Consider the following 24101-nt stretch of genomic DNA (forward strand, 5'->3'; position numbering starts at 1 on the left):
GTGAAAGCTATTTAGTTAGCATTCAATAGTAGTGGATATCAAGTTTTTCTTGCTGAAACCTTTTCTGATTGAGCTCATGGAAACAAGAGAAGGTGTTTGTCCTGGGAAACTTGTGAACTCTGGGTAGAGTTTCAGAAGGAGATGGAGGTCAGGTTCAATCACAGCAGAATGAAAGTTGTCATACAAAGTAACCCATTCTCTTGCCTTGGTGAAACGCAAGTGTGCTGCAATTTGTGAATGGGTCATGTCAGCTGATATACGTCATCAGATGATGCCAATGTGATTCTAAAGCTCCCACATGCTCATGATAGACATGTTCTCCAGCTATCACAAAGGAAAGCAGAGCAACAAATCAGGTTGGCAGATAGTTCTGAGAGAGATTCCCATGTGGTCTAATTAATTTTTTTTAAAAAAAAGTTTAGTTTGGTGCAGAATCCAGTTCAAAACCACACATAGATCATAACCATGGGCTAATACGCTTCCTTATGCCGGAACTGTAGCTGATGTGAATCATCCTTATCACCTGAAACTTTCAGTATACCACTATACAAATTCTTAGCATCATTTAGCTCCTTTTGTTTTCGAGCAAAAGCATCAATTAGCTTCTAATGCAATCTTTTTTGGTAGACTAGAGGCCTAATCTAGCGACTAATGGCAGTGGTTCTTCCGTAATCAACTCGCCAAGAAACCACTACCGAAAGAAAACGTGTTTCAAAAGGGAACCAATTGATTCCAAACCACATCTCCAATGACAAGAAACTTCAGTGAAGAAGCCACAATCCATAAAGATGATTCCTTTCTTTCAAATGATGCAGACTTTGAAGGAAAAACTTTCTCCAAAATTCCCTGAATATTTCTTAAGAATTGAAACAATTATTGGCTTTCAAAAAGTTGTAGAACCCCATGCAGGCTTGAAAATAACATATTTGCCAGCAGGGCAGCAGATTAGATAGCCTCTTATGTGGCCAACCATTCCAGAAATACTTTTTTGGGTGGGGAAGAGGGGATTACCCGGTGCGCTCCGAAACTTGTTATTTTTCGACTTTTTGGGATGTATTTGTTCCCACATTGTATGATACATCCGTCCAAGCAAAAAAAAAAAAAACAAACATGTTTTGCAAGTAGAAGTGGCATATTTCACTTGTTGGAAGAATAATGCTGCGTATAACTTTGCTTCTTAACTAGCCGGTAATGATTGTATCATTCCTCAAGGCAATTGCTTTCGGCATGGATTCCAGATTCCCACAACTGAGGAAAGGCGCACTCCACCAACTTGAAGATTGACACCAGAATCAGTTTTTGTCCTCATTTTAAGTGCATTAACGATGGATGACAGGTGCTTAACTAGTGGTTTTCCACTACAACTCCGACACGTCGATCAAAAGCCTAAAGATATAAAATCTATAAGGGAAAGAAAGAAAGAAAGATCCATTAAATATGAATTGGAACCAAACTCATGTAGTAGAACAAAAAAAATAATAGAGAAATCACAACAACCCAAGACCGTTATCCCGATATATCTGTAACAACGCAAGATCTCATTCAAAATGACTAGTCAAAAGGTATTTTTTGGGTTTCTCAGTCCTGTATATGTACCTAAGTTCTTTCAAGTTTTCACATACTTTCTCCGTTCAAGCCTTAATGTCCTCAACAGGCTAAGAATTCAAATTCAATCATAAATACCATGATCGGCCTGTGGTCAGCCTCAAGAGCCTGTGCTGCAGTGTCCCCTAGTCTACATGGGTCATGGGCAGAGTCCATTTTGATACCATTTGTAATAATCGAGGACCTCACCTAAAATGGCTAGGTGGAAAGTTTTTTTTTTTTTTTGTTTCTTAGTTCTATATAAGTAATTAAGTACCCAAAATCTCCTCGGTGAATAACCGATGTGGGATTAAATGCACACCTGTACGAATCTTTACATGAGGTCCTAAGTTGTTACAAATTGTATCAGAGCCAAGTTTATGTGAGAATCCGTACGGGCATGTATTTAGTTCCACATCAATTATTCGCCAAAAAGATATTGGATACTTATACAAAACTAAGAAATCAAACATTATCTTCCAGCTAGTCATTTTGGGCGAGGTCTTGGGTTGTTACAAATGATATCAAAATAAACTCGGCCCACAGGCTATATGGTGCTTGTGATTAGATTTGAATATGTAACAATACAGGACCTTATCCAAAATGGCTAGCCGGAAGATATTATTTAGGTTTCTTGATCTTGTATAAGTACCCAAGATCTACCTAGTGAATAACCGATGTGGGACTAAACATATGCCCGCACGGGTCCTCACATACTCTTCCCGTTTAAGCCCTGACGTCCTCGTCAGGAGTTCAAATCCATTCAAATCTAATTACAAATACTATGATTGGCCCATGGTCAGCCCCAACGAATTCGTACTGTAGTGTCTCCCTGTATAAGTATCCAAGATTTATCCAGCGAATAACCGATGTGGGACTAAACACACGCTCGCATAGATCCTCACAGAATAGATTTGAATCCATAGCCTGACGAGGATGCCAGGACTTGAATGAAGAGAATACGTGAGGATCTGTGCGGACGTGTGTTTAATCCCACATCGGTTATTCGTCGAGGAGATCTTGGATACCTATACTGCACTATGAAACTTAAAAAAATACTTTTCAGCTAACCATTTTTAGTGTGGTCCTAGGTTGTTACAATATCACTATAAAAGAACGGAAAAAAAATATTTTTTTCTATTTTATTCAAAAAAAAATCGATTTTGAATTATTACGGGTCTTTAGAATGCCAAAATTGAACTTTTCGATGCAAAGATCGACTATTAAACACCTAACCTTGAATTCCCTGATTCCTTTGTGTTGCCGACGGCGGCATCGTCCCCTCCCCCTTCGTCTGTGTTGGTGGCCGCGGCCGCCGGGGAAGAGCCAGAACTGGTTTGCTCTTATGCCATTGTTAGCGTTTATTAAGACCAGGAGATCGGGTCGCGTGGGGACGGGGTTCCAGGTAAAACTAAGGGTCTTTGATGTAATACAAAGATTTACGGGAACTTAAACGAAGTAATTACACGAGGTAAAGTTTTGAGCTAATAGCGGGCTTTGGGAACGTTAATACTTCAAACTTCGGCGACGGATTATTAGTGAAACGTTTCTGTAGAAGTTTAGTACTATGGATAAGTTCGATACGTCAAACTTAGAACTAGTTCGGGTGTTCGGCTACGGGAACAAGTTCAAAACGATGTGAATCATTATTCCAGATAAACCCCTTCCAAAAATAGATATTTCAGGTGAGTTACTTGTGTTGAAATTTAACTGGTTCCCCTGTTTGACGTGTCCGAGACTTGGGTTAGGCTTAACATGAAGAATGTTATAGATAATTCCCACATACAAAATTAAGTATTATAGAGGTAACTCCGTTACTTGGATAGACAGGTTGTATAGATTCCAAATTTTTCGCTTTACCAAATATTTTGCATGTAACTATATATTATATTTTTAATAAATTACAAAGGTACTCTTTCAAGTTTGGCCGGTCCACTTGGACCCCAAATGCTTAAAATATTTCAATTAGCTATCAAAACTTTATTTTTGTTGCAATATGGCATAGCCGTTTTCAACTTTTTACTTTCTTTTTTTTTTAATTTTTTGGACAACTGAAAAAGCTAATCGAATCAAGCTTCCAGCAATCATGCTCGTCAGAGAATGATCGAATTGAGCCACATTGCTGTATCTTAGGAATGAGATCGCTGCAAACCCACACATAAGGGGCGAATCACGTTCTTAGAGCAGTGTATATCACATGTCTCGATCCAAACAAGTTCTTTTCAATCTTTTAAATTTATTTTAGTAAATTATTCTTTTATAAAAAATGATATAGCAATTTTTAGGAAATAATTTCTCCAACATTTTCTCCATGAATAATTTATGACACTTTTCTCATTGAATAGTTGTGCTCGGCATCAGCAAACATAACTGTTCTTTACTCAAACCTGCTTCCTTAAAAGCTGATTGACAAACATAAGACTTACATCCAACAAAACAAAACAAAGATTGGCAAACATAAAGACTTACCCAAGCTTACTACATAACATAGAAATTAAGAAACAAAACATAGACTGATCACCAAGCCATATATATCACCCTTTAATGCCATCAACTTTAAGAGTCTGAAGAGGGGATCAAAAGAGCACTAGGATTCTTCTGCTCGGGGACCATCAGGCGGTGCTGTCTGTCGATGAACTCTCTAGCTTTCCTGTCGATATCGGGCTCGGCAACCCAATGCCTCCGGTCCTCGTCGCTCGGTCGAATCCTTCTGGGACGCCTTGGTTCCATTTCTGCTTCATGGCCCCTATGGTGTGTCTTCTTGGTGCGGAAGAAAGAAAAGAAGGACTTCCTCCCTCCTCCCATCTTTAATTCCTAGTTTCTGTCTTCTCTTTGAAAGGCTTTTCCTCTGTAATAAGTTTGAAAGGAGGAGCTTCTCTTTGCTTGCAGGGTGGATGGTAGAGGCTTAAGATTTATGGTAGAAAGAAATTCCATTGAGCTCAGGGGAATGCATGGAACCTTCATTGATTCCAGACCGATGGGATTAATGTGAATGCTTCGAAAACCCGGTCAGAGTCCATCAGGGTAGAACCGTATGAAGATGCCACAGACATGGGTCTTCTGCTTTAGACTTTCTGACCAATATGGGCGGTTTCTTCCCAAACATTGCAGCAGATTACATGGTCTCAGAGATCGGACGGTTCCTTCCTTTTCCTTTTGTTAATTAGTTGCTGCTCTTGACTTACTTTGGTATTGTCTCTTATTGCAACTCAAAATATAGCCAAATTTTTAAGCCTTCCATGATCATTTTAAACAAGATCGAGCTTTTTGTTGACAATTACAAGAATCTTTAGTACAATTTAATTGGGTATTGGTGTGCAAAGAATGACTGAGGGTAAGCACTAGATTAACAGGGTTGGTGCGGTCAAAAGAATTGCTGTGGATTCTCTAGAAAGTGCAATCCATTGGCCAGAGTTGGCCATTGGAGCATGGCAAGAAAGTTCCTCCGCTCTCTTTAGCATCCAAAGCAAGTCCTCCTGCCTATACAGTCTTCCTCAGGAGTTGGTAAAGGTCATTTAGTTTAGTGATTCTCTTTATTTTTCTTTGGGAGAACTTTATAAGTCTTTTATTGTTATTGGTCCAAAAAAGTATCTTTGTAGAAATATTATATTTGGTATTTTATTCATTGTGAGTTTTCTTACGATAAGGCCTATGTACGAAGGCTATGTGGTAAATCTTGTATGCAGCTAGAGTCGAAAGTAATTTATCTTCACTGGTATCAAATATGCTGCCAACTTTTCTGGTGATGTTTGTGGATCTAAGATATGAGATATTGTGAAGATCCGTGCGGACGTGTGTTTAGTCCCACATTGGTTATTCATTGGGTAGATATTGAGTACTTATGCAATATTAATGACCCTAAAGAATACTTTTGGCTTGCCATTTTGGGTAAGATCCTGAATTATTACAAATAGTATCAGAGCGGACTCGACCCATAATTTATGTAGACTAAAAGACACTGTAGTACAGACCCCCATTAGGGCTGATCATGGGCCAATAGTAGTGTTTGTGATTAGATTTGAGTGGATTTAAACTTTTAGCCTGATGAGGACGTTAGGGCTTAAATGGAGAAAGCATGTATGTGAGGACCCGGGCGTGTGTTTAGTCCCATATTAGTTATTTGTTGGGTAAATCTTGGGTCCTTATACAGGATCCAGGAACCTGAAGAATACTTTTGGCTAGCCATTTTGGGTAAGGTCTTGAGTTGTTACAAATACCCTAGAAGGGAATCAAGGTTATGTCCTGCCATAAGAGGATCAATAGTAGTTTTTCCATAAAAGTAAGATGGAAGCTTCTGCTTTTACGCGCCAAAGTGGAATTCTAAATCCATTGGCTTGATCGATTTATGTCATGCAAGCCAAATGAATTATTTTATTCCATGACACTTCTGTGATTCCAATGGAAGCACTTGTTATTAAGATGCTTTTCAGCTACCCCAGGGGAATCCAAGAAGAAGAAAGGGGGCTACCCACAAATAGGAAGACAGTTTTAAGAGATGTTCCCATGTGGTTCAATTAATTCAAAGATGTAAAATATTATGTAACATATAACCTCTTCAGATATCTTTCACATTCAAAAGCTAATAAAGAATTAAGCTCGAAATCAAAATAATAAAGCATCGGAATTTGTCACATGACTTCCTTGTGCCAGACTAGCAGACCTGTAACTGATATAAATCACCATTACAATCTAAAATTTTTCAGTCCACCACGGTATATGTTCTTAACATTATTTGACTTTGGATTCCATCTGTAACTCTACTGTTCTTTTATACTAGCTAATAAATCATATATATATATGGTCTCTCTCACATATTCTCGGAAAAAATTTAAAAAAAAGGACTTCTGATGCCTTCTTATCTCCTTGACCAGATACCTAAATCATACAAGTAGTTTCCTCCCATTGTTTCCCAGAAACCTCTAAGCCAATACATATTCTGAAGGAATCTGGTTCATTCCCTACTACATTCCCTACTACAAGAAACTTCAACGAAGAAACTATAATCCTTAAAGTAAAGAAGATTACTTTCTTCGCATGTGAGAAAGATTACTTCTTGACAATAATGCGGACTGTCAAGGAAATTGCTTCGACCTTTCCTGAATATATATCTCCTGGAGCAACTTTTTGGCTTTTACATTATAAAACTTTCAATATCCAATGATATTTTAGAGAAACGAGACTAAAATAGCTGCAAATCAGTTTACATTGATGGGAAAATCAAGAAATAATTTTCTTGACATTTTCGAGTATGAATGAAGCCTGCCAGGACTTGTTCAAATTTATGTTGCACATTCTCTCTCTAGTTTCAATTAAACTTGTATCAATCCAGAATCTCGCCCAAAAAAGTTAGCTGTAAGGTGTTATTTGGGGTTCCTTGGCTCAGTATAAGTACCTAAGATCTATCTAGTGTATAGTCGATATCAAGGTTCGTTGTCTTGGTATCGGACCCCATATTAGTGCTACAGTAGCATAGTATCGGTACGGTATGATACAGAATTTTTTTGAAGTACCAAGTATCGATAAGGTATGGTACGGAATTAGGCTAATGATCTAAATCTATTCAAATCCAATAATAAATATCATAATAAGTCTGTAGCCAACTGAAATAGGCATGTGCTGCAATATCTCCTAATTCACATAGGCCAAGGGGCGGGTTTACTTTGATACCATATATCACAATTTAGGACCATACCTAAAAAAGGATAGCCGGAGAATGATATTTAAGTTTATTGATCCTATATAAGCATCCAAGATTTATCAGAGTGTATAGCCGATATAGACCTTAACAGACGTCTACAAGGATCCTCACAACCCTCAACACTCAGAATAACATGACTAGTTTAGTTTTGTTCACTAATTACAAGTTCCATCTAGTCCTAACACTCAGGCTTGCTAGGACTAGCTTGAATTGATGGTGCACAATCTCTGCCTATGAGGACACCTCGGGTGTGATTAATTGTGTATGGAGGGCAGCTGCGCCTATGTCACTCCTCATATGCTTATGTCTGGTGTGCGAGTGTGTGTGTATATATATATATATATATATATATATATATATATATATATATATATATATATATATATATATATATATATATATATACACGTACGTATGTATATATATATGTACGTATGTATGTATGTATGTATGTATGTATGTATGTATGTATGTATGTATATGTTGTATCATATGGAAACTTTACCGTATGAAGCATCAGGAAAAATAAGCATGATCTCTAACTTTGCATCATGTATCATGATCAAGACGCAACCTCATTTGCGTTAATTCAACAAGCGGCATGATCCATTTGAGGGCATGAGAACGGGCTCAATGTACGAACCATTATTTCCAATAAAGTGCAGGGCAAACTCGAGAAGCAATGAGATATTCCTATTCTTTTTTTTCTTTTTTCTTTTTAGCGGGTTCATCATACAATGCGTGTACGAATACACCCAATAAAATCATAAAACACAAGCTTACGGAGTGCCCGAGACAACTCCCCCTCTCCTGACTACAAAGTATACCTCGAGTGGTTAGCCACGTAGGCAGCCACTCAGTCGGCAGTTTCGTTAGCCTCTCTAAATACATGCTTGGCCAAAAATGCTACCCCATCCCTCGTCATCATCCGGATGTCCCGGAGCAAAAGTTGTTCGTGCCCGCATCCCTATCTTTTCTTTGCCCATGAATCTTTTTCAAAAATATTTTGCTTAAAAAGGCCATGATTTTTAAGAAAAAGAGTTGTCCTTTCTAAGGCCATGATGATAGATTCTATTCATCACAAATCGCGAAATACCCACTTTTCCTCGTCGGATAATGTATCGAAATCAGATGAAAACAACGCATGCACCTCCATCCAAAACGGGAAAAATATAATTCTTAATTTTTGTTGTAAATCTCTCTGTAGGACATGAACCGAAGCTTATCATTTGGGTGACGAGGAGGTCATATGAGAAATCTACAAGTGTCGGCCACCTAGCTCCATTGGTGGAGGACAGTCCTATCCTATTATACGAAAAATTATATTCTACACCACCAGCACCATATGACCATGCAACACACTACCCATCTCATCTCATTCCTATAGACTCAATTCATCATGCATCCATCTTAATGATTAGCCCACATAAACGAGACTAAATGATTGACGTGATGCATGAACACGTTGGTGCAAGTATAATTTTGTTTACCATCTATTATATGGTAACTAGGGAATACATGAGGATAGGTGAGTGCCATGTGATGGTTGGGCCATCGTAAGTGGGGCATAACGGTAGCTTGTAATAGTTTCTTGCCCTTGTAGACTTGATTCGAAAATGAAAAACGACTTTTCAATGCACATCAAAAAAATGCATGCAATTATATGCACACCTCTTTATAGGGTCTTGGATGGTTGAGGAAGCTAGGGAACTCTCTATTTCTACGAGGGTGGGTCGCCAACCACCATCCCTATGCAACATTGATGGATTATATATACCAATAGCTGCGATTCTTTGTTTGGGTTGGGTCGGTCCGACCTATTTGACAACATTGGTGAAAGGTTGCGGGATTGGGTTCGTTGAAGGACATGGTAGCTCAAACCAAACCCAGCCCAACCTCGACCTAATTCGAAGTCTGCCAATGTTAAAAGACTCCAAACCTAAACTGGATCCGTAATACTAAAATAGAGGCTCTTGACCAACCAAAGTTCAAAACCCACTCGAATCAATCTAATCAAACCTGATTAGGTTTGACCTGATCAAACCCGAATTTATTTCGACAACAAATCATAAAGAGTCGGGTCAAATTTTTGGTCCGCATGGTTCGGTTCATCCTTAAGATAGAGTTGAGTACTTGTTAAGGTGCGTGACCTAGTTTGAGAATCCATCTGATTCAACCTCCCCAAAGTGCCTCCAAAAAGTGACATCTTCTTTAGAGAAAAAAAGGTGAAAGGCAAGGAAGACTGATAGCTGTTTTCCAAAGAAGGATGGCACCGTAGCAAGCCCACCGAAGTACAAGGTAGGAAACTTCTCAGAAAGAGACATGGCCTGGACCCATGTACTCATTGCTATCTCCTGCAAGTCTCTTGGTCAAGGAAGGCACTTGCAACTTCTCCTCAAGGAACCCCACCAGCATCCTGGATTCTGATGTGTATCACAGCGACCAAGGGCCACAAAAAAAAGAAATAGATTCCTGGAAAAGAAGGCTACAAAAAATTGGATCACTCAAACTAGAGGATTGCTCAACCCATATCAAATTGGTACGGTTCTTAGTTGGATTGCTTGTTGGATCACTCATACTTGAGTTAATAATCCAATAATCAAAGTAGAGATCTTGACAGTTCAACCTAGTAACTCAGCTGTCCTTGGAAAATCCGAGTGTTGAGTTTCCTAGTTTTCAAATACTGCCACCACCTTTTTGTTATAGTAAAATGTAGTTTTGAGTTAGCTTGTGTAAGAATTTCTACTTTGGCCTCCATCTACGTTAAATTTTTGCATGATATCAAAATCTATATGTATCTCATATATGTCATGTTATTGCGAAGTTTCCAAAGTTTATTGCAACACCGATATATCTCATATAGATCTTAGGCTTATCCAAAGTTAATTTGATCATACCATTTAGGTTTAGCAATTCCAGTCCTTTTGTGTCATACGGCATTTCCCGGAGAAACAAGACAGGTGCCTTTATTATATCACTTCTTATCCTATGACTAGGATTCCTGCATGCAAACATTTATAGGTAGATAGATGAGGCTAAATATTCGAAACCTTGATACAATAAAAATAATCTCCTATGATCTTATTCGATCTTAAAACGGAATCATCCTTTTGCTATATTTTTTTATCCATCTCTCCCACTCTTCAATCCATTCTGAGAACCCAGTCATTCCCTACCTCCTAAATCGATCGAATCCTAATAATCTGACGACATGCTTTTCTTCCTCCACCAAGACCCATTATCACTATTACCACCACCTATGGGAAGGCTACTGATCCCCTTTCGCAAACCATTCCTCATGCATGATATTACAAGGATGAAGTTTAGGATTCTATCGAAGTAGCACTATCATGATGCTGTCTGCCATGCATGCATTGGTGTCTCCTAAATGACACGTTGATGACTGATTGATTGGTTGATTGATTGATTTTCTAAATTTTTATTGATGATAACTGATTTTTTAAATTTTGACAGACATGCACCAATAATCGAAACAACACCTTATTCAATGTACGGTATTTGTATAAAAATAGCACCATACTTGGGTAGAATGTAATCTTTGCCCTTGTTACAAACCGATGAAAAAAAAAAAAAAAAGTTTGCTCAAAAATCTTCCAAATATGAATACAAATATGGATATACCTGGATATGTATCTGAATATCCGTATAATAATAGAGATAAGTAAAAAAAAGAAGTCTAAGTTAAATTAAATTAGAAAACTAATTAAGTGATTAACCAAATCTAAACTAAAAGGAACTTGGATGACCGTAACTTAAGATAGTAATCCGTCGGTTCGAATAAAATCTTTCAAATTACCTTGCACGTCTGAAAGGCTTAAACCTCTCATTCATCCGTTTTGTTCCTTTTTCTATTTCTGGCGATTGCAACCAGCGTCAACCGTGAGATGCCTCAGAGGTGCGATAGATTCCATCTACTTTTGTGATGAACAACCTTGACCTATATATCATTTATAAAATTGTTAGTTTTTTATTATTAATTGTTGTGGGAATAAAGGGTCCGAACTTAGTCCCACATCGACTAGATAGCGGAGAGGTCTGTTCCTTAAATGGAGGATTGCTACTCCTTTCTCTTCAGAGGCACCTTTTGCGGGGCAAAACCATTCGAGGGGAAAAGACTATAAAACCCCTCTCAAAGCGAACAATACTTCTGAGGAGAAGCAGTCGCTTCCGCTGTCTAATGCCGGTGGAGACTGAGCTTTGGGATCCGGGGAATACCCTCGGCCTCATCATTAATAAATGCTTGTTAAAATTATAATTTTTTAATTATTTTTTATGATGATATCTTTATTGCTAGTTTTCTTCATTGAATTTTACTCAAATTTGATTAATAGTTAAAAAAGTATCTGATTTATATTCGTATTTAGATAAAAAAATATGGATATATTTAATATTCTATTCGTATCTATTTATAGCAAATATAAATAGTCTAATTCACATTCATTTAGAATAAATACGAATATAAATTTTGGTATATGCTCGTATCGATATATATTAAAAAATATAAAAATAAATATAAATATATTAATATTGGATCTCCCTCTCATCTCCTATTAATTTTTATATCTATTTAATATTTATATGCGTATCTATATGTGTTAAAAAATATAGAGATAAGTATAAATGTATCAATATTGGATCTGTATCCGATCCCTCGCTCGGAGCTTCCCAGAAATTGACGGAGAATCGTGACCGCAACTTTCTATTTTATCTTCTCCATCTCCATCTCCATCGCCCGCAAAAATAAAAGGAAAGAGAACAGAGGGAAAAGGGCTGGTATTTACGTGTTCGTGTTGCTTCCCTGCATCTCCGTGCAGAGGCCTCTCCCACCCCCTCTTTTTCCCTTTGTCCTGCCTCTCTCTATTGTGTTCTCTGGTCTTTATTGAAAGCTCGATCTCGTGCGGTCTGTTCTGGAAGAACCCCATTCCTGAGATTTGAGGAAACCCGTCCCCGGATTCTCCATGGAAGAGGCACAAGGTATCGTCTCATACGTTCTCCAAACCCATCAAAAATCGTTCTTTCTTTCTTTCTTTCTTCTTTTCGGTTCTGGGTGTTGAGCTTTTGCCCTTTTCTCATTTGCATTGAGTCAACTTGTTAGGATATGCGAGGTTTAATCGAAAGTTGTCATCTTTTGGATCTTTAGATGGCAATTTACCTGCGGATCTTATCGCACGCTCTTGTTTGTTTGCCGGGTAGTGCATGTTTTTGGGGGCTATTTATTTGTTTATCCGTTGGATTGCAAGTCTTGTATTTCTCTCAGGAATTATGGATCTTTTATTGCGATTTTGGGCGCTTCGATGGATAAGCCGGATTTCTCTCTCTGTCTTGGTGTTCGTCTTGCGATTTGGATTGAGGGGTTTGTGCTGGATTTGCTTGCGATTATAGTTTTATCCAGTTGTTCAAAATAGCTTTTTTGGTACCTTTTGTGATGGGTTACTTGGTTATTGAGTTGCTGCTGTCCTCTTGTTTTTTGCCAGCGAACGACAACTCGGGGAGGTATAACTTTTAGATTGATTGGAATTATTTAGTTATGAAATTTCTCATGGAGTATTGGTAAAATTTGAGGGCTAATATATATGAGATGTTTCAATAATGCTCTATTATGAAATATTTTGCTTTTAAGTGATTTCTTTTGTATATCAACATAGATTTACCTGGAATGAAACCAAAAAATAAAAAGAGGAAAACATTTGGGATTGTATCTGAAGTAATTTTTATTTTGGATCATGAGGTTTTCTTTTTTCTTTAAATAAAAAAAAAGATGGTTGGAGGATTTGCGTTTCCATTTTATATTAACTTTTTTATGGAATCTTTTTCTCGTTCATCATTACATGCAGAATTGGAAGTTCTGACAGTCACCTATATGTCGGTTATTTTACTTTTCACTAAATATTGTTTCTGTTTTTTGTACTTACATACTCCTTCCTTCTTTTATGTTTGACGAGCATCTCCTGATTACGATATGTGGAATCTGCAGTTGATATCAATGTTCAGAGAAACCTTATCCTATCCATTCCTCCTCATCCTTTTGCGTTGTCCTTATGTTACGTCTCACTCAATAATACTTTCTGGAAGATGGCAACTAGGTAGTTTGCAATCATTATGGAATCTCATTGTTGTGACGCTTGCAGATTCTCTAGCCTGCTCTTTTTGATGCGGATGTATGAACTTGTATGTTTTGAGCTAACTAAATTTATCGTTCCATGAAACACTAAGCACAAAATTTCATATCTTAGTAGTGTCTTCTGTGTTATCATGATCTACTTCTTCCTCAGCTCCGTTGCATCATTTTCCCCCTACTCTACTTACAGTGAATGTAGGCTGCACTTATGTGTTTATTTTGTCTAGTATCACCATAAAGTGCATTTTCTCAGGCATATTTGATGCTTATAAAATGAAATATGCTATCCCAGTCTTTTGTTTCTCTTATGAATCTCTAAGTCTCCTGATGTGTTCTGCTACTTGTTCTTGTATGAATTTGAAGGGGAAAGAATTGCAGCAAGATCATGTTTCACCATGTAAAAGTAGTTTTGGATATTTTAAGTTTCTTTTTATAGGGTTACAGTTTATATTTCGATGCCTGATTCCCTTCTATCACTTTGTTTCATTATTTTTCGAATGATGTGCCTAGTATTGTAACTGAGAATATCCTATAAAGGGAATGGATTGCAATGAATCTTCCTTGGTTTGCGTGTCTCACTTTTTCTTTTTGTCCATTTTGATTCCAGTGGTCGAGTCCAAAGATGGGACCATCTCTGTGGCTTCTGCATTTAGTGGTCACCAAGAAGGTAATTCTGACATTTTACAGTATTTTTGCATCTTATCTGAATTTCTATCATAAAAGGTTAACCTAGCACATGTTAAAGTAGAGCAAGAGTCATGGTGTGTTTGATTGATATCCTTTTATCTACGCTCCTGCCAGCCTACCTATCTTTGTCATTTCACTTGTTGACCTCAGGTTTTCCTATTCCATGCATCTATTTTTCTTACTTGATCTGATGATGTACTAAGCAGCTGTTCAAGACAGAGATCACAAATTCTTATCAAAAGCAGTTGAAGAAGCATATCATGGAGTTGATTGTGGTGATGGAGGCCCTTTTGGTGCGGTTGTAGTTCATAATGATGAAATAATTGTTAGCTGTCATAATATGGTCTTGAAAAACACAGATCCAACTGCTCATGCTGAGGTGTCTGCAATAAGGGAGGTAAGTCCTAGAAAGCAGTCTAATACTTAACTATTAGTTTTTGATGTAGTCTCAATTGATACTTTGGTCCAGTGAATAACTCAGATCTACTTGATTCACTAAGACTGCCAGTTTTCTCAACTTCCTTCGACTGTATCACTTAATCCACATGATGAAGTTACTTGATCCCCCATGATTGTGATCCATAATCAGTGATGGTTTTCAACTTGGACTTGGCAAGTCTTTGTGCCTCGTATATCTTGTGAATATCCATTAAGTGGTATTATGATCCAAACATGTCTTTACTGATCTCTTTAAGACTTGAGAGGCTAGAGCACCTGATGCATTTTAATGTTATTGGTTGTGTTCGGAATATATTGTTGTGATCGAATCAATTACAGAAATGAACCAACCATGTTTAGATGATTCTCATCTTCTTAATTCTTCCATTACTAGGTTGCTACATTATTAATTAATTTTAGAGATAAATTCAGAAAACCTGTAGCATGAAAGCTCTCCTCCTGACTTTGGACTAAGTGGTGGAAAGGAGTGGATTGAAATTCTTCTCAATTCATCAGCTAGTTTGGAAAAAATTTATTGTCAACTTTGTCAGAGGGATGACTACAAACCACTAACCAGGTAACACAATAGATAAGCCTGTATAAATCATATATTGGTTATGGATTAAAGAGGCGGAGACTCCAACTGCCTTGACAGATTGGCGTTCAATGCTATGTAAAGAAAGAATTTACGGAAAGAGCTCTGGACCTTCCAGAAAGAAGAAAACCTTGAAAATTTCATGTGAAATTACTTGGTACTTCATATTCCAGAGGGTAACAGCGTGGCTGATTGCCTTGTGAATAATAGGTGGTTAGTTTCAGAAAAAACTTTTTGGGTTGGTTGTGTTTTCCTACAGTACTTCAAGCTTTAGTATGTGAAGATATGTAGTCTGGATGATGTCAAATGGGTGCATCTAACATATGTTCTCAAAATTTCAAAGTTCTTATTTACAATCATATATTTAAAAGGTGATTCAACAGTGTGAAATTTGTACCTTTTGTTTATGAGACAGCTTATTTTAATAGTGTAATTTTGCACCAAATCAAGAATCATCACATGGCATTGGTAATTATTCCCCAGCTGTCACCCGGGCATTGTCTAACAAAAACTATGTGATCTTCCTACTATCAAAAGCCTTCTCAATGTGTAAAGCTAATCATTTCCTTGAGTCCTAACTTGTCCATCTTTCTTTATTTCATTCAATTGAATTTTCCCAGTTTTCTATTGTCCATTACTAATAGAGTATCACGGATGGCATATTCTTCATGATTTATCACGACTGTTAGAAGTTGCTGTTCCTTTCTGCAATACTGTGATTTCTATCAGCTTGTTCATCATAGTTGCCCGATAAAAGGTGTGATATACTGATATTTGCACAGAGCAAACAACGAGAGTCATATATTCGGTCCTGCCTGTTCTTTGTCTAGGAACCTCAAATAGATGCTCCCAAATAGCCTGAGCTCAAATAGCATAACTAATAAGGTAAGTCTCCGTGTCTTGTAATTGTCCTTCTAGGTTTGAAGGCAAGCTTCTCTATTGCTCAAAGTTACTGGCGAAGAATTCAAGCACATTCATTTAGTTCGATATTATGTTTGAGAGCTTAACTGAGAAGTCCTATTTCATATACGTGGGGCATCTTTAAGAATCACGGTTCCATTGGAAGTTTGAGAATATTTAATCTTCCTTGATTTAGTGAATGCAGTTTACCGGGTGAAGATATTTTATTGTATTTGTTGCTCTTTTACTAGTAATGATCTTTCAAAAGCTGGAAATTAGAGTACTTGCTATTACAATATGCGATACTGATATGCATGCAAAGTGTGTCGATTTATGCAAATACAACTTGCAACTCTGTCGTGCAGAACAGAAACAAGTAGAAATTATGGTTTTTTGCGACAATCATATCTTTGTCCTTTTTCTGTTATCTCATCAAGTGGTTCTGTTTATGTTAGGCTTGTAAGAAACTTGGGAAAATCGAACTCTCTGACTGTGAAATATATGCATCCTGTGAGCCTTGCCCTATGTGCTTCGGTGCAATTCATCTTTCCAGGATTAAGGTGGTGGCTTAACCTTTGTTCCATTATGACTTGCGACTTCCATCTACCTCTAGAGCAATTGACTTGATGATATTTGATTCTTACAATGCAGAGGCTGGTTTATGGAGCCCAGGCAGAGGCTGCAATAGCTATTGGATTTGATGATTTCATTGCTGATGCATTGAGAGGCACTGGATTCTACCAGAAGGCCCATTTGGAGATCAAAAGAGCTGATGGTAATGGAGCCATTATTGCAGAACAGGTCTTTGAGAAGACCAAGGAGAAGTTTCAGATGTACTGATTATTGACTGCCTTGAGAGATTAAGAAGTACCATACATATTGAACGTCTCCTGAATCCAAAGAACATGAAGGAAACTCTAGACAAACTTTTTATTGGTTTTGGTACTTCTAGTGCTCTTTGGGATTAATAAGTGGCAAATTTATACACCATTTTTCATGATAATGAAGTATTTCAAATAGTCAACACCCTATCTTTTCTTATTGTGCCATGATGACAACCAGCTTAACCTCAGCACACGGAGGGAGGGATGCAGATCCCCAGCTTTTCCTTACCTATTGAAAAAATTTAGGATGCAGGCTAGGTCAGTAAGGCAACAATTTGAGCTTTGAAAAACCTCAGGAGAGGTTTCTTCTACTTTATGCTTGGTTCCCATGGCCTTCGGCCTAATGCCTGCCTGCTCTATTAGCAGCTTTCTTCTTTTGTTTTGATGTATTATATTTTGTTAGTTATTTTTTTTCTTTAGGACCTGTTTGATTCGTGAGGAGAATTTTTTTTTTTTTTGAAGCTGATGCATGAAAAAATGACATATTCCAAAATAATTTATGTTTGGTTGAGTACGAGAATACGACACATTCTAGCATGGCTCATGTTTAGTTGAGCATTTATTTTTCTGAAAAAGTTGCATAAAATATTTGTTATTTGCTTAATAATTTTTTTTTTCTTTCTATTTTATGTAAAAGCCGAGAGGCATTTAGCAAAACAAATATCCCAATTTTGAGGCAGCGAAGATTAGACTTTCCGTTCTACATTTTGTTTTCCTCATGAAATATTAAAAAATTATTTTTGTGGGAAAATTACTTTTCATTATTTTAAAAAAAACTCTAATCAAATATAAAGTGTTTCTCAATTTTCGGTCTTTAAAAAAAAAAGGGAAAAAAACCCTCATGACAGGTGAACGATCGCATCTTGGAGTCGTTGGTAACAGCTAGCTGTGGTGACAATCTGTCGGAGTCGTTGGCAACAACTCCCCATTATTTGACACTCGAATCACGTGCTGACAAGAGCCATCAACCATCAAAATCAACGCTGGAACTTTTACATCGTGCCAAATATATACCTTCCAGAATGGAAGGAAATCCACAAAGTGTTCTCTTTTCAGTCACAAGTCACTCCCATCTTTGAACAAGTTTATCACGGCCATAACATTATTTTCTACGTGTACTGGTTACAACTTCGACAAGAAATATTATTCATCAAAAAATTGTTTGACTTGTTTTTCTGAATGGCCTGATCAATTTTGCAGCTAAGATTTTTTTTTAAACTATTTTTGACAGAATGGAAGAATCATACTATCCTAAAATAAATATATCCAACAAATTTTTTTTTGATGCAAAGGAGAGGCAAAATGAGCCACTTAGTTTTTATCGGAGATTAATCATATTTACAATAGAGATGATGGGCATTGTCAGGAGAAAAGAGGAACAGATGTGAAAAAAAGAAGCTAAATGATTTCTAACCAAGTATCTAATAATTAGGACAGAAAATATTGATGCTCGTGAAACATTTGCTAACATAATCAAAAAATAAAATATTACAGAGTACAGTAAGAAAATCTTAGCTAAGAATTTTAAAATTTGCTTACCTTTAGGAATCAAAGTAAAATTTGATTTGACAACTTCTCCTTTCTAGAATCTCGCGACTCTTAGCGCTTGCATTGGCAAGGTATCCTAAGTAGATGGAAATAAATAATCCCCCTTCTGCCAAAATGTTCTTCAGAAAACATTAGTTGCACATTATCATGATAAACCCAATGCTATATGGTCTATCTATCAACATCTTCACCACTAATGAAATCCTTTCTAACAGTTAAGATTTTGGAAAGAGCTCCCCATTATTGAATATAAAAGGTTAGAGTTTCAATATATTATGATGGCAAGAATTTCTTAATAGGCGATGGTGATGTTCAAGATACTCTTGCTATCACCATTTATTGCAATCTAAACACGTTTCTTGTTTGAACTTTGAATACTCCCTCAAACCGAATTCCAAAGTGATGACTATTTACAGATTTATAAATGCAATCCAAAGCCAGCAACTTAAATAACTCAGGAATGTCACCCGTCTGCATGTCATTCTATGCTCCTCTCCGTCGCTAACATCAAAGAGATGCCAATGAAATCAAAGAAGATTGAAGCCCGGCTAGCATTGTTAGGAAGAAAGAAAATTAAGGAACAGAATATGTTCAAGAACAAGCCTAAGAATGTGCGTCTCTACATATATTTAAGGGCACCACCTTTTATCTTGAATCTCAAAACATTACAACCAGAACTCTGTTTTCTACCATTTACAAAGTTCTCCATCATAGTCACCTCAGACTATTCTGCAACTCCCCAACATCAGAGAGTTTCTTAACATGTTTCCACAAAACTTCCACAAAGGGCACCACCTTTTATCTTGAATCTCAAAACATTACAACCAGAACTCTGCTTTCTACCATCTACAAAGTCCTCCATCATAGTCACCTCAGACTATTCTGCAGCTCCCCAACATCAGAGAGCTTCTTAACATGTTTCCAAAAAACTTCCACAAAATGATCTGACTTAGTCAAGTAGCCTCTAATTTATCTTTGCATAAGCAACCACCTCAACCAATTTGCCACCACCTAATCCCTAACTGAATCTCCTTTATAGGTACTTTAAAAGAAGTTGCAAGGACATCCTTTAATTAAAGTTTCCTCAGCTCTTTCTTGCAGATGTGTCTTTAAACATCACTTCTGGCCACATTATTTTCTAAGCTCGCAGCGTTTCTTCACACATTACAAACTGCCTCCACCAATCTTCAATTTTCTAATCCCCATTTTTAGCTTCTTTCCACATCCTTCAACACAGTTTCAAGCATGCCCTCTGATCAAGGCTTCTGTTCCGGCCATACTATTTTCTCAACCTCATAACATTTCCTTTCACATAAACCAAACCAACCGCCTGAACCAACCTTCCATCACCTAATCCCTAACTGAAGTGAATACTCTTCCAAGGCCCTCTACTAACATCACTTCATCCCTTGTTCAAGGCTTCCTCAGACTCTGCTGCACATACATCTTGATTGCTCACCACCTTGACCAGAAAATTTCTGGTCACAATATTTTGTTTCGCAATTTTCCTTCTGAATCTCGCAAGCGTGCACTCCGTAGGTGCATCGGCACTTTGTTCATACCATGTTACAATCTCCACGACAGGAACCTGTATTACAGTGGTCATCTCCATCAAAATATGCATGATGCTATGCTTAGGTGATGTTCACTGTTCCATCTTAAATCGCCTAGTATTACAATGGATATTTGCAAAAACTTTCTTATTTACAAATATTACAAACTGTGAGATCACTCAGCTTATTAATGGTCAAAAATTGTTTCAGAAAGCATCAATCGATTCAATTAGAAAACCAAGTGCAACAAGATGCTGTCGGCACACTGCAAATACAGACTTTCAATTAATAAGACAAATAGTGCTCTGATTAATATGGCACATTCTTTGACCATGTCCATGCATTGTGTAGGTTCAATTAATCATCCTACTTTTCCATATAATTTTTACATATACATACTTGATAACTTTCCTAGTGCCATCTACTTCTATAAAATGCCTTTCCGGGTATCACATATAGAATCTCTTTCTAGATATCCAAGCATAAAGGGGAAAAGAATGTAATAAATAGAGAATGAAGAACTACAAAAGCAAATTGGAAGACCCAAATTTTTTGTTCTTCTCGATACTTATATATCAACTTTATGAATGATCAGCCCCTTAATTGTCAATGAAGCAATGAGATAATAACTTACACCAATTACTAATGCAAATGAATGCAAAAATTTCTCAAGCTGTTATAACTTGATAAACTTTTAAACCAAATAATATGCTAGGTAGCCAAGTGTATTTAGGCTGTAACCTATCCTATCCTGTGATGAGCCGATCATACCGATAGATATGGTATTGCAAAAAGCAGAGTATCCGAAAGAACTAAAAAGCAAAACTGATGAAGTGTGGGTTCTTGTATAGGTTGAGAACAGAAAAACCCAAAGGCAAGGTTTCGACAAAGTGACAAGAAAGTAGAATTGAAGATCCAGAGTAAAGACTGACATGTAGGTGAAATTTCCAGAAGCCTAACAAAACTTATTGTTGATGGGCAGCAACACAATAAAATCACTCAAGGACAGAACTGCCTGATACCTTTGAATGCTGAAAGCACAGCCCTCGCGATTTCACCATGTATAAGCTGTAAGTAATTCTTTGAATATGATAAGAATGCGATGTCATGGCTCGGAATATTAACAGATGTCTGCCTCCATCCAATCAATATGCAAGTTTAGCAAATACCTTTCTACAATACAAATAAGAAAAACTAGCTCTTGCATGTCAATGGAGGGCATTTGTCATTCCTAGGTAAAAGAACTGTACCGCTTCTTGTCATGAGAACATCACAAAATCTTATCTATAGAGACCTCTCCAAGCATGCATGAAAAAAATTAGAAGTAATTGTTGACTATCTACACACAGAACTCAAAATAACAATACAGAGGCTAGTCCACATACCACTAATTTCTAGAAGTAAAATAAATATTGCTATTGAATATATACAAATGATAGCCGTTCTCACCCCTTCTCTTCCCAGGATTCCTCCAGTTCATTCTTTATGAAAGTTTTATACCACAGTAAAGAAAGAAACTGAACTCAATGAAAACATGGAGAAAGGAGAGGATTTTATAAACAAAAAGAAAAAGTAAAAAAAAAAAAACATTATTCCAAATGTTCTCTATACGGCTATACCTTTCAACAAAACAAAAATCTAACTTACTATGATCAATTACTAAAAGTAGCCCAGTCTGAACACCAAGTTTAAGTTAAGTTTTTTCTTTTTCTGAAGGAAGCCTTTGATCAGCTGCTCCCCATCGACCTAAGCACCTCAAGCTTCGATTTTATCTGCTCACGAACAAGCTCCACCCGCTTCAAGTAGACCTCCAGCTCCAGAATCTGCTGCTTTCTCCACTTCTCGTCCGCTTGCACTGCACCTGAGCCGCCCGCAATGTTCAGCAGAAGGGGATTCAGCGGCGCTCCCGCATCACCAGCCCCAACGGGCGCGCACGGCCCTCCCATCGCATACTGAAGCAGCTCCTTGAACAAGGGGGAGAGGCAGCTCTTCACCGTCTGCTCGATAAGATTGGCATTCGGGATCGGAGCCGACGAAAAGGGTGTGTGATTTAGCACGGGGATGGAGACCACCGGAGTGGGCATAGGCACATCCATCTCCGGCGCACCTTCCGATCTCCTTCTGGACCGCCTCCGGGGCCTTGAGATCATATGATCAGAGCTAAGCGATACGTCCTCGGCTATTTCGACGGGGACAAGATTGCTGCTTTCTTGAAGTTGGGGGTTGGGCGCATTGCCGGAGTCTCGGCTGCGGGTCCGCTTGAAGCTGGGGCTCCAGATCTTGCGGGCGATCTCGAAGGTGGCCTTGTCGTGAGGGCTCTTGAAGACGAATTCCTTCCCGGACCCCATCCGGTTCACCATGTTGCGGTACTTCTTCTTGAGGCGGCGGAGCTTCTCCACCAGTTGGTTCTTGTTGAAATCCACCTGAAGGCGGTTCTTGATCTGATCGTAGAAGGGCCCTGTGTCGTGCTGGTAGTTGGCGTGCGTCGTCCCCCGCTGCGATGTGAACTCCAGAAACCCTTGCAGAATCGCGATCTCGTCCGCGTCCGTCCATAGCTTCTGGAACAAACGCCGAGACTCGTCGTGCGCCGCCGCCAGGCGCTTCCTCTCCTCCCCCGGCAGCAACATCCTCTGCCGCTTGCCATCGGGAGAGGCCACGAAGGCGACGCTCCCGCCGCCGCCGTTCTGGGGGATGGGAGCGGAGGCGGAAGGATAGGGGCTAGGATTGGATACGGAGGACAAGGAGTGGGGTAGTTGCTGGTCCGCCAGGGGGGCAGCGGGAGGCGGAGGGGGAGGAAGCGCCAGCGCGCGGCCTTCGGCCGCGGCGTCGTCGTCGTACTCCTCGTCGGTGTCAGCGCCGTCATCGGAGTCGTCGTCGTCATACTCCTCGTAGACGGCGGCGCCACGCTCGTCGTCTTCGGCGGTGGAAGCCATCGTCGTCGTGGCGATCTCGGCTTCCCGAAGAAGAGAGAGGGGGGTATTGGGAACCAAATTGGGTTAGGGTTTGTGGGGATTGGGTGCGATTTATTTGGGAATTAGGGTGAGGGTGAGGGTTAGGGTTAGGGTTAGAGTTGGAGTGGTTGGAGGGCTGCGGGGTGGTTGGATAAATTTGGAATTCCATCGAGTCTGGGAATTGACGTGCAATAGAACGGCAGCCGTTTGATGGGGATCCGATGGTCCTGATGGGGAGTAGGTTGAGCTGCACCTGGTGGATCGAGCGTACCTAATAACGGGATAAGAAGAAGGCAACGAATCTGGTGGGCGAACGAACGGACGGGAGTGGGGTTCGACATCCGGAAGTGATCTGGATCGTTGAATCGGTCCACAAGGTGTTTGACCAGAAGCCTCCATTCGAACGGCTGAGCCTGTTTAGACCGGACCGGACGGAACCGGACCGGTCCGGTCTAATACTTCGAAGCTCAAGTCCGGTGTGAACGGTTGAGGCAAGTTAGTATATAACTATAAATAATGTCAATTTCTTATTATTGTTAGTGTTGACATTCATATCGATGCTAAATCTATGGGCACAATCCACTGAATAGAAGATAAAATCTGCTTTCCTTTTGAAATTATCTTCCCTGCACAACTAGTATATGTGGTGGGCATCACTTACATGTACCTCTTCTAGAGGCTTTAATAGGAGGTTTGACACTTTTGAGTACATAGAAAACCATACAATTTTTGTTGGAAGAAGAATTATACCTGCACACTGCACTTCATTGACTAGAAGTTTACTTATGGAGTTGTTGTTTTAAGGATATTTTTTTTTACCCAAAAAAAGGATATATTTTGGAAGAATTAGATTTGCGAGAATCTATGTTAAAGCTAAGAACTATGTTCCCAAATCGACATTTACAAGCGATCGGCATCTCTGCTGCATCCCTCGACAAGTAATCTCCGGTCCGCATCGGTGTATTCGCAACTACTATTCTAAATCAAAATTTCTTATGCTCGCCTAGAAAATTTCACTTCAAGATTAGGTGCATGATCTTTAACTTGTTGACATAGGCACAACACGACGTTGTAAAGGGATGGCTATGGTTTTATTGAGTTTCCACAATTTATACCATAAACTT

General features: G+C 38.6%; 2 protein-coding genes across 2 annotated transcripts; one reads left to right on the forward strand and one right to left on the reverse strand.

Annotated features, from left to right (window-relative positions):
- Positions 1-11955: 11955 nt before the first annotated feature.
- On the forward strand, positions 11956-17072 carry LOC103720125 (guanosine deaminase). The gene is made up of 5 exons (XM_008809695.4): positions 11956-12277; positions 14029-14088; positions 14315-14505; positions 16497-16601; positions 16693-17072. Exons 1-5 carry the CDS (start codon positions 12262-12264, stop codon positions 16879-16881), a joined length of 561 nt encoding a protein of 186 aa, XP_008807917.1. The 5' UTR covers positions 11956-12261; the 3' UTR covers positions 16882-17072.
- A 4336-nt stretch (positions 17073-21408) lies between these two features.
- On the reverse strand, positions 21409-23104 carry LOC103720124 (probable transcription factor At3g04930). The gene has a single exon (XM_008809694.4). It carries the CDS (start codon positions 22957-22959, stop codon positions 21754-21756), a length of 1206 nt encoding a protein of 401 aa, XP_008807916.2. The 5' UTR covers positions 22960-23104; the 3' UTR covers positions 21409-21753.
- Positions 23105-24101: the final 997 nt, after the last annotated feature.

Source organism: Phoenix dactylifera, chromosome 1 (assembly GCF_009389715.1).
Source record: "Phoenix dactylifera cultivar Barhee BC4 chromosome 1, palm_55x_up_171113_PBpolish2nd_filt_p, whole genome shotgun sequence".
NCBI lineage: Eukaryota > Viridiplantae > Streptophyta > Magnoliopsida > Arecales > Arecaceae > Phoenix > Phoenix dactylifera.

Coding starts and splice junctions, on each gene's coding strand:
- LOC103720125 (XM_008809695.4), top strand. Junction 14,506..16,496: donor AGGTGTCTGCAATAAGGGAG/GTAAGTCCTAGA, acceptor TGTTTATGTTAG/GCTTGTAAGAAACTTGGGAA. Junction 16,602..16,692: donor TTCATCTTTCCAGGATTAAG/GTGGTGGCTTAA, acceptor CTTACAATGCAG/AGGCTGGTTTATGGAGCCCA.
- LOC103720124 (XM_008809694.4), bottom strand. CDS start 22,959: ATGGCTTCCACCGCCGAAGACGACGAGCGTGGCGCCGCCGTCTACGAG.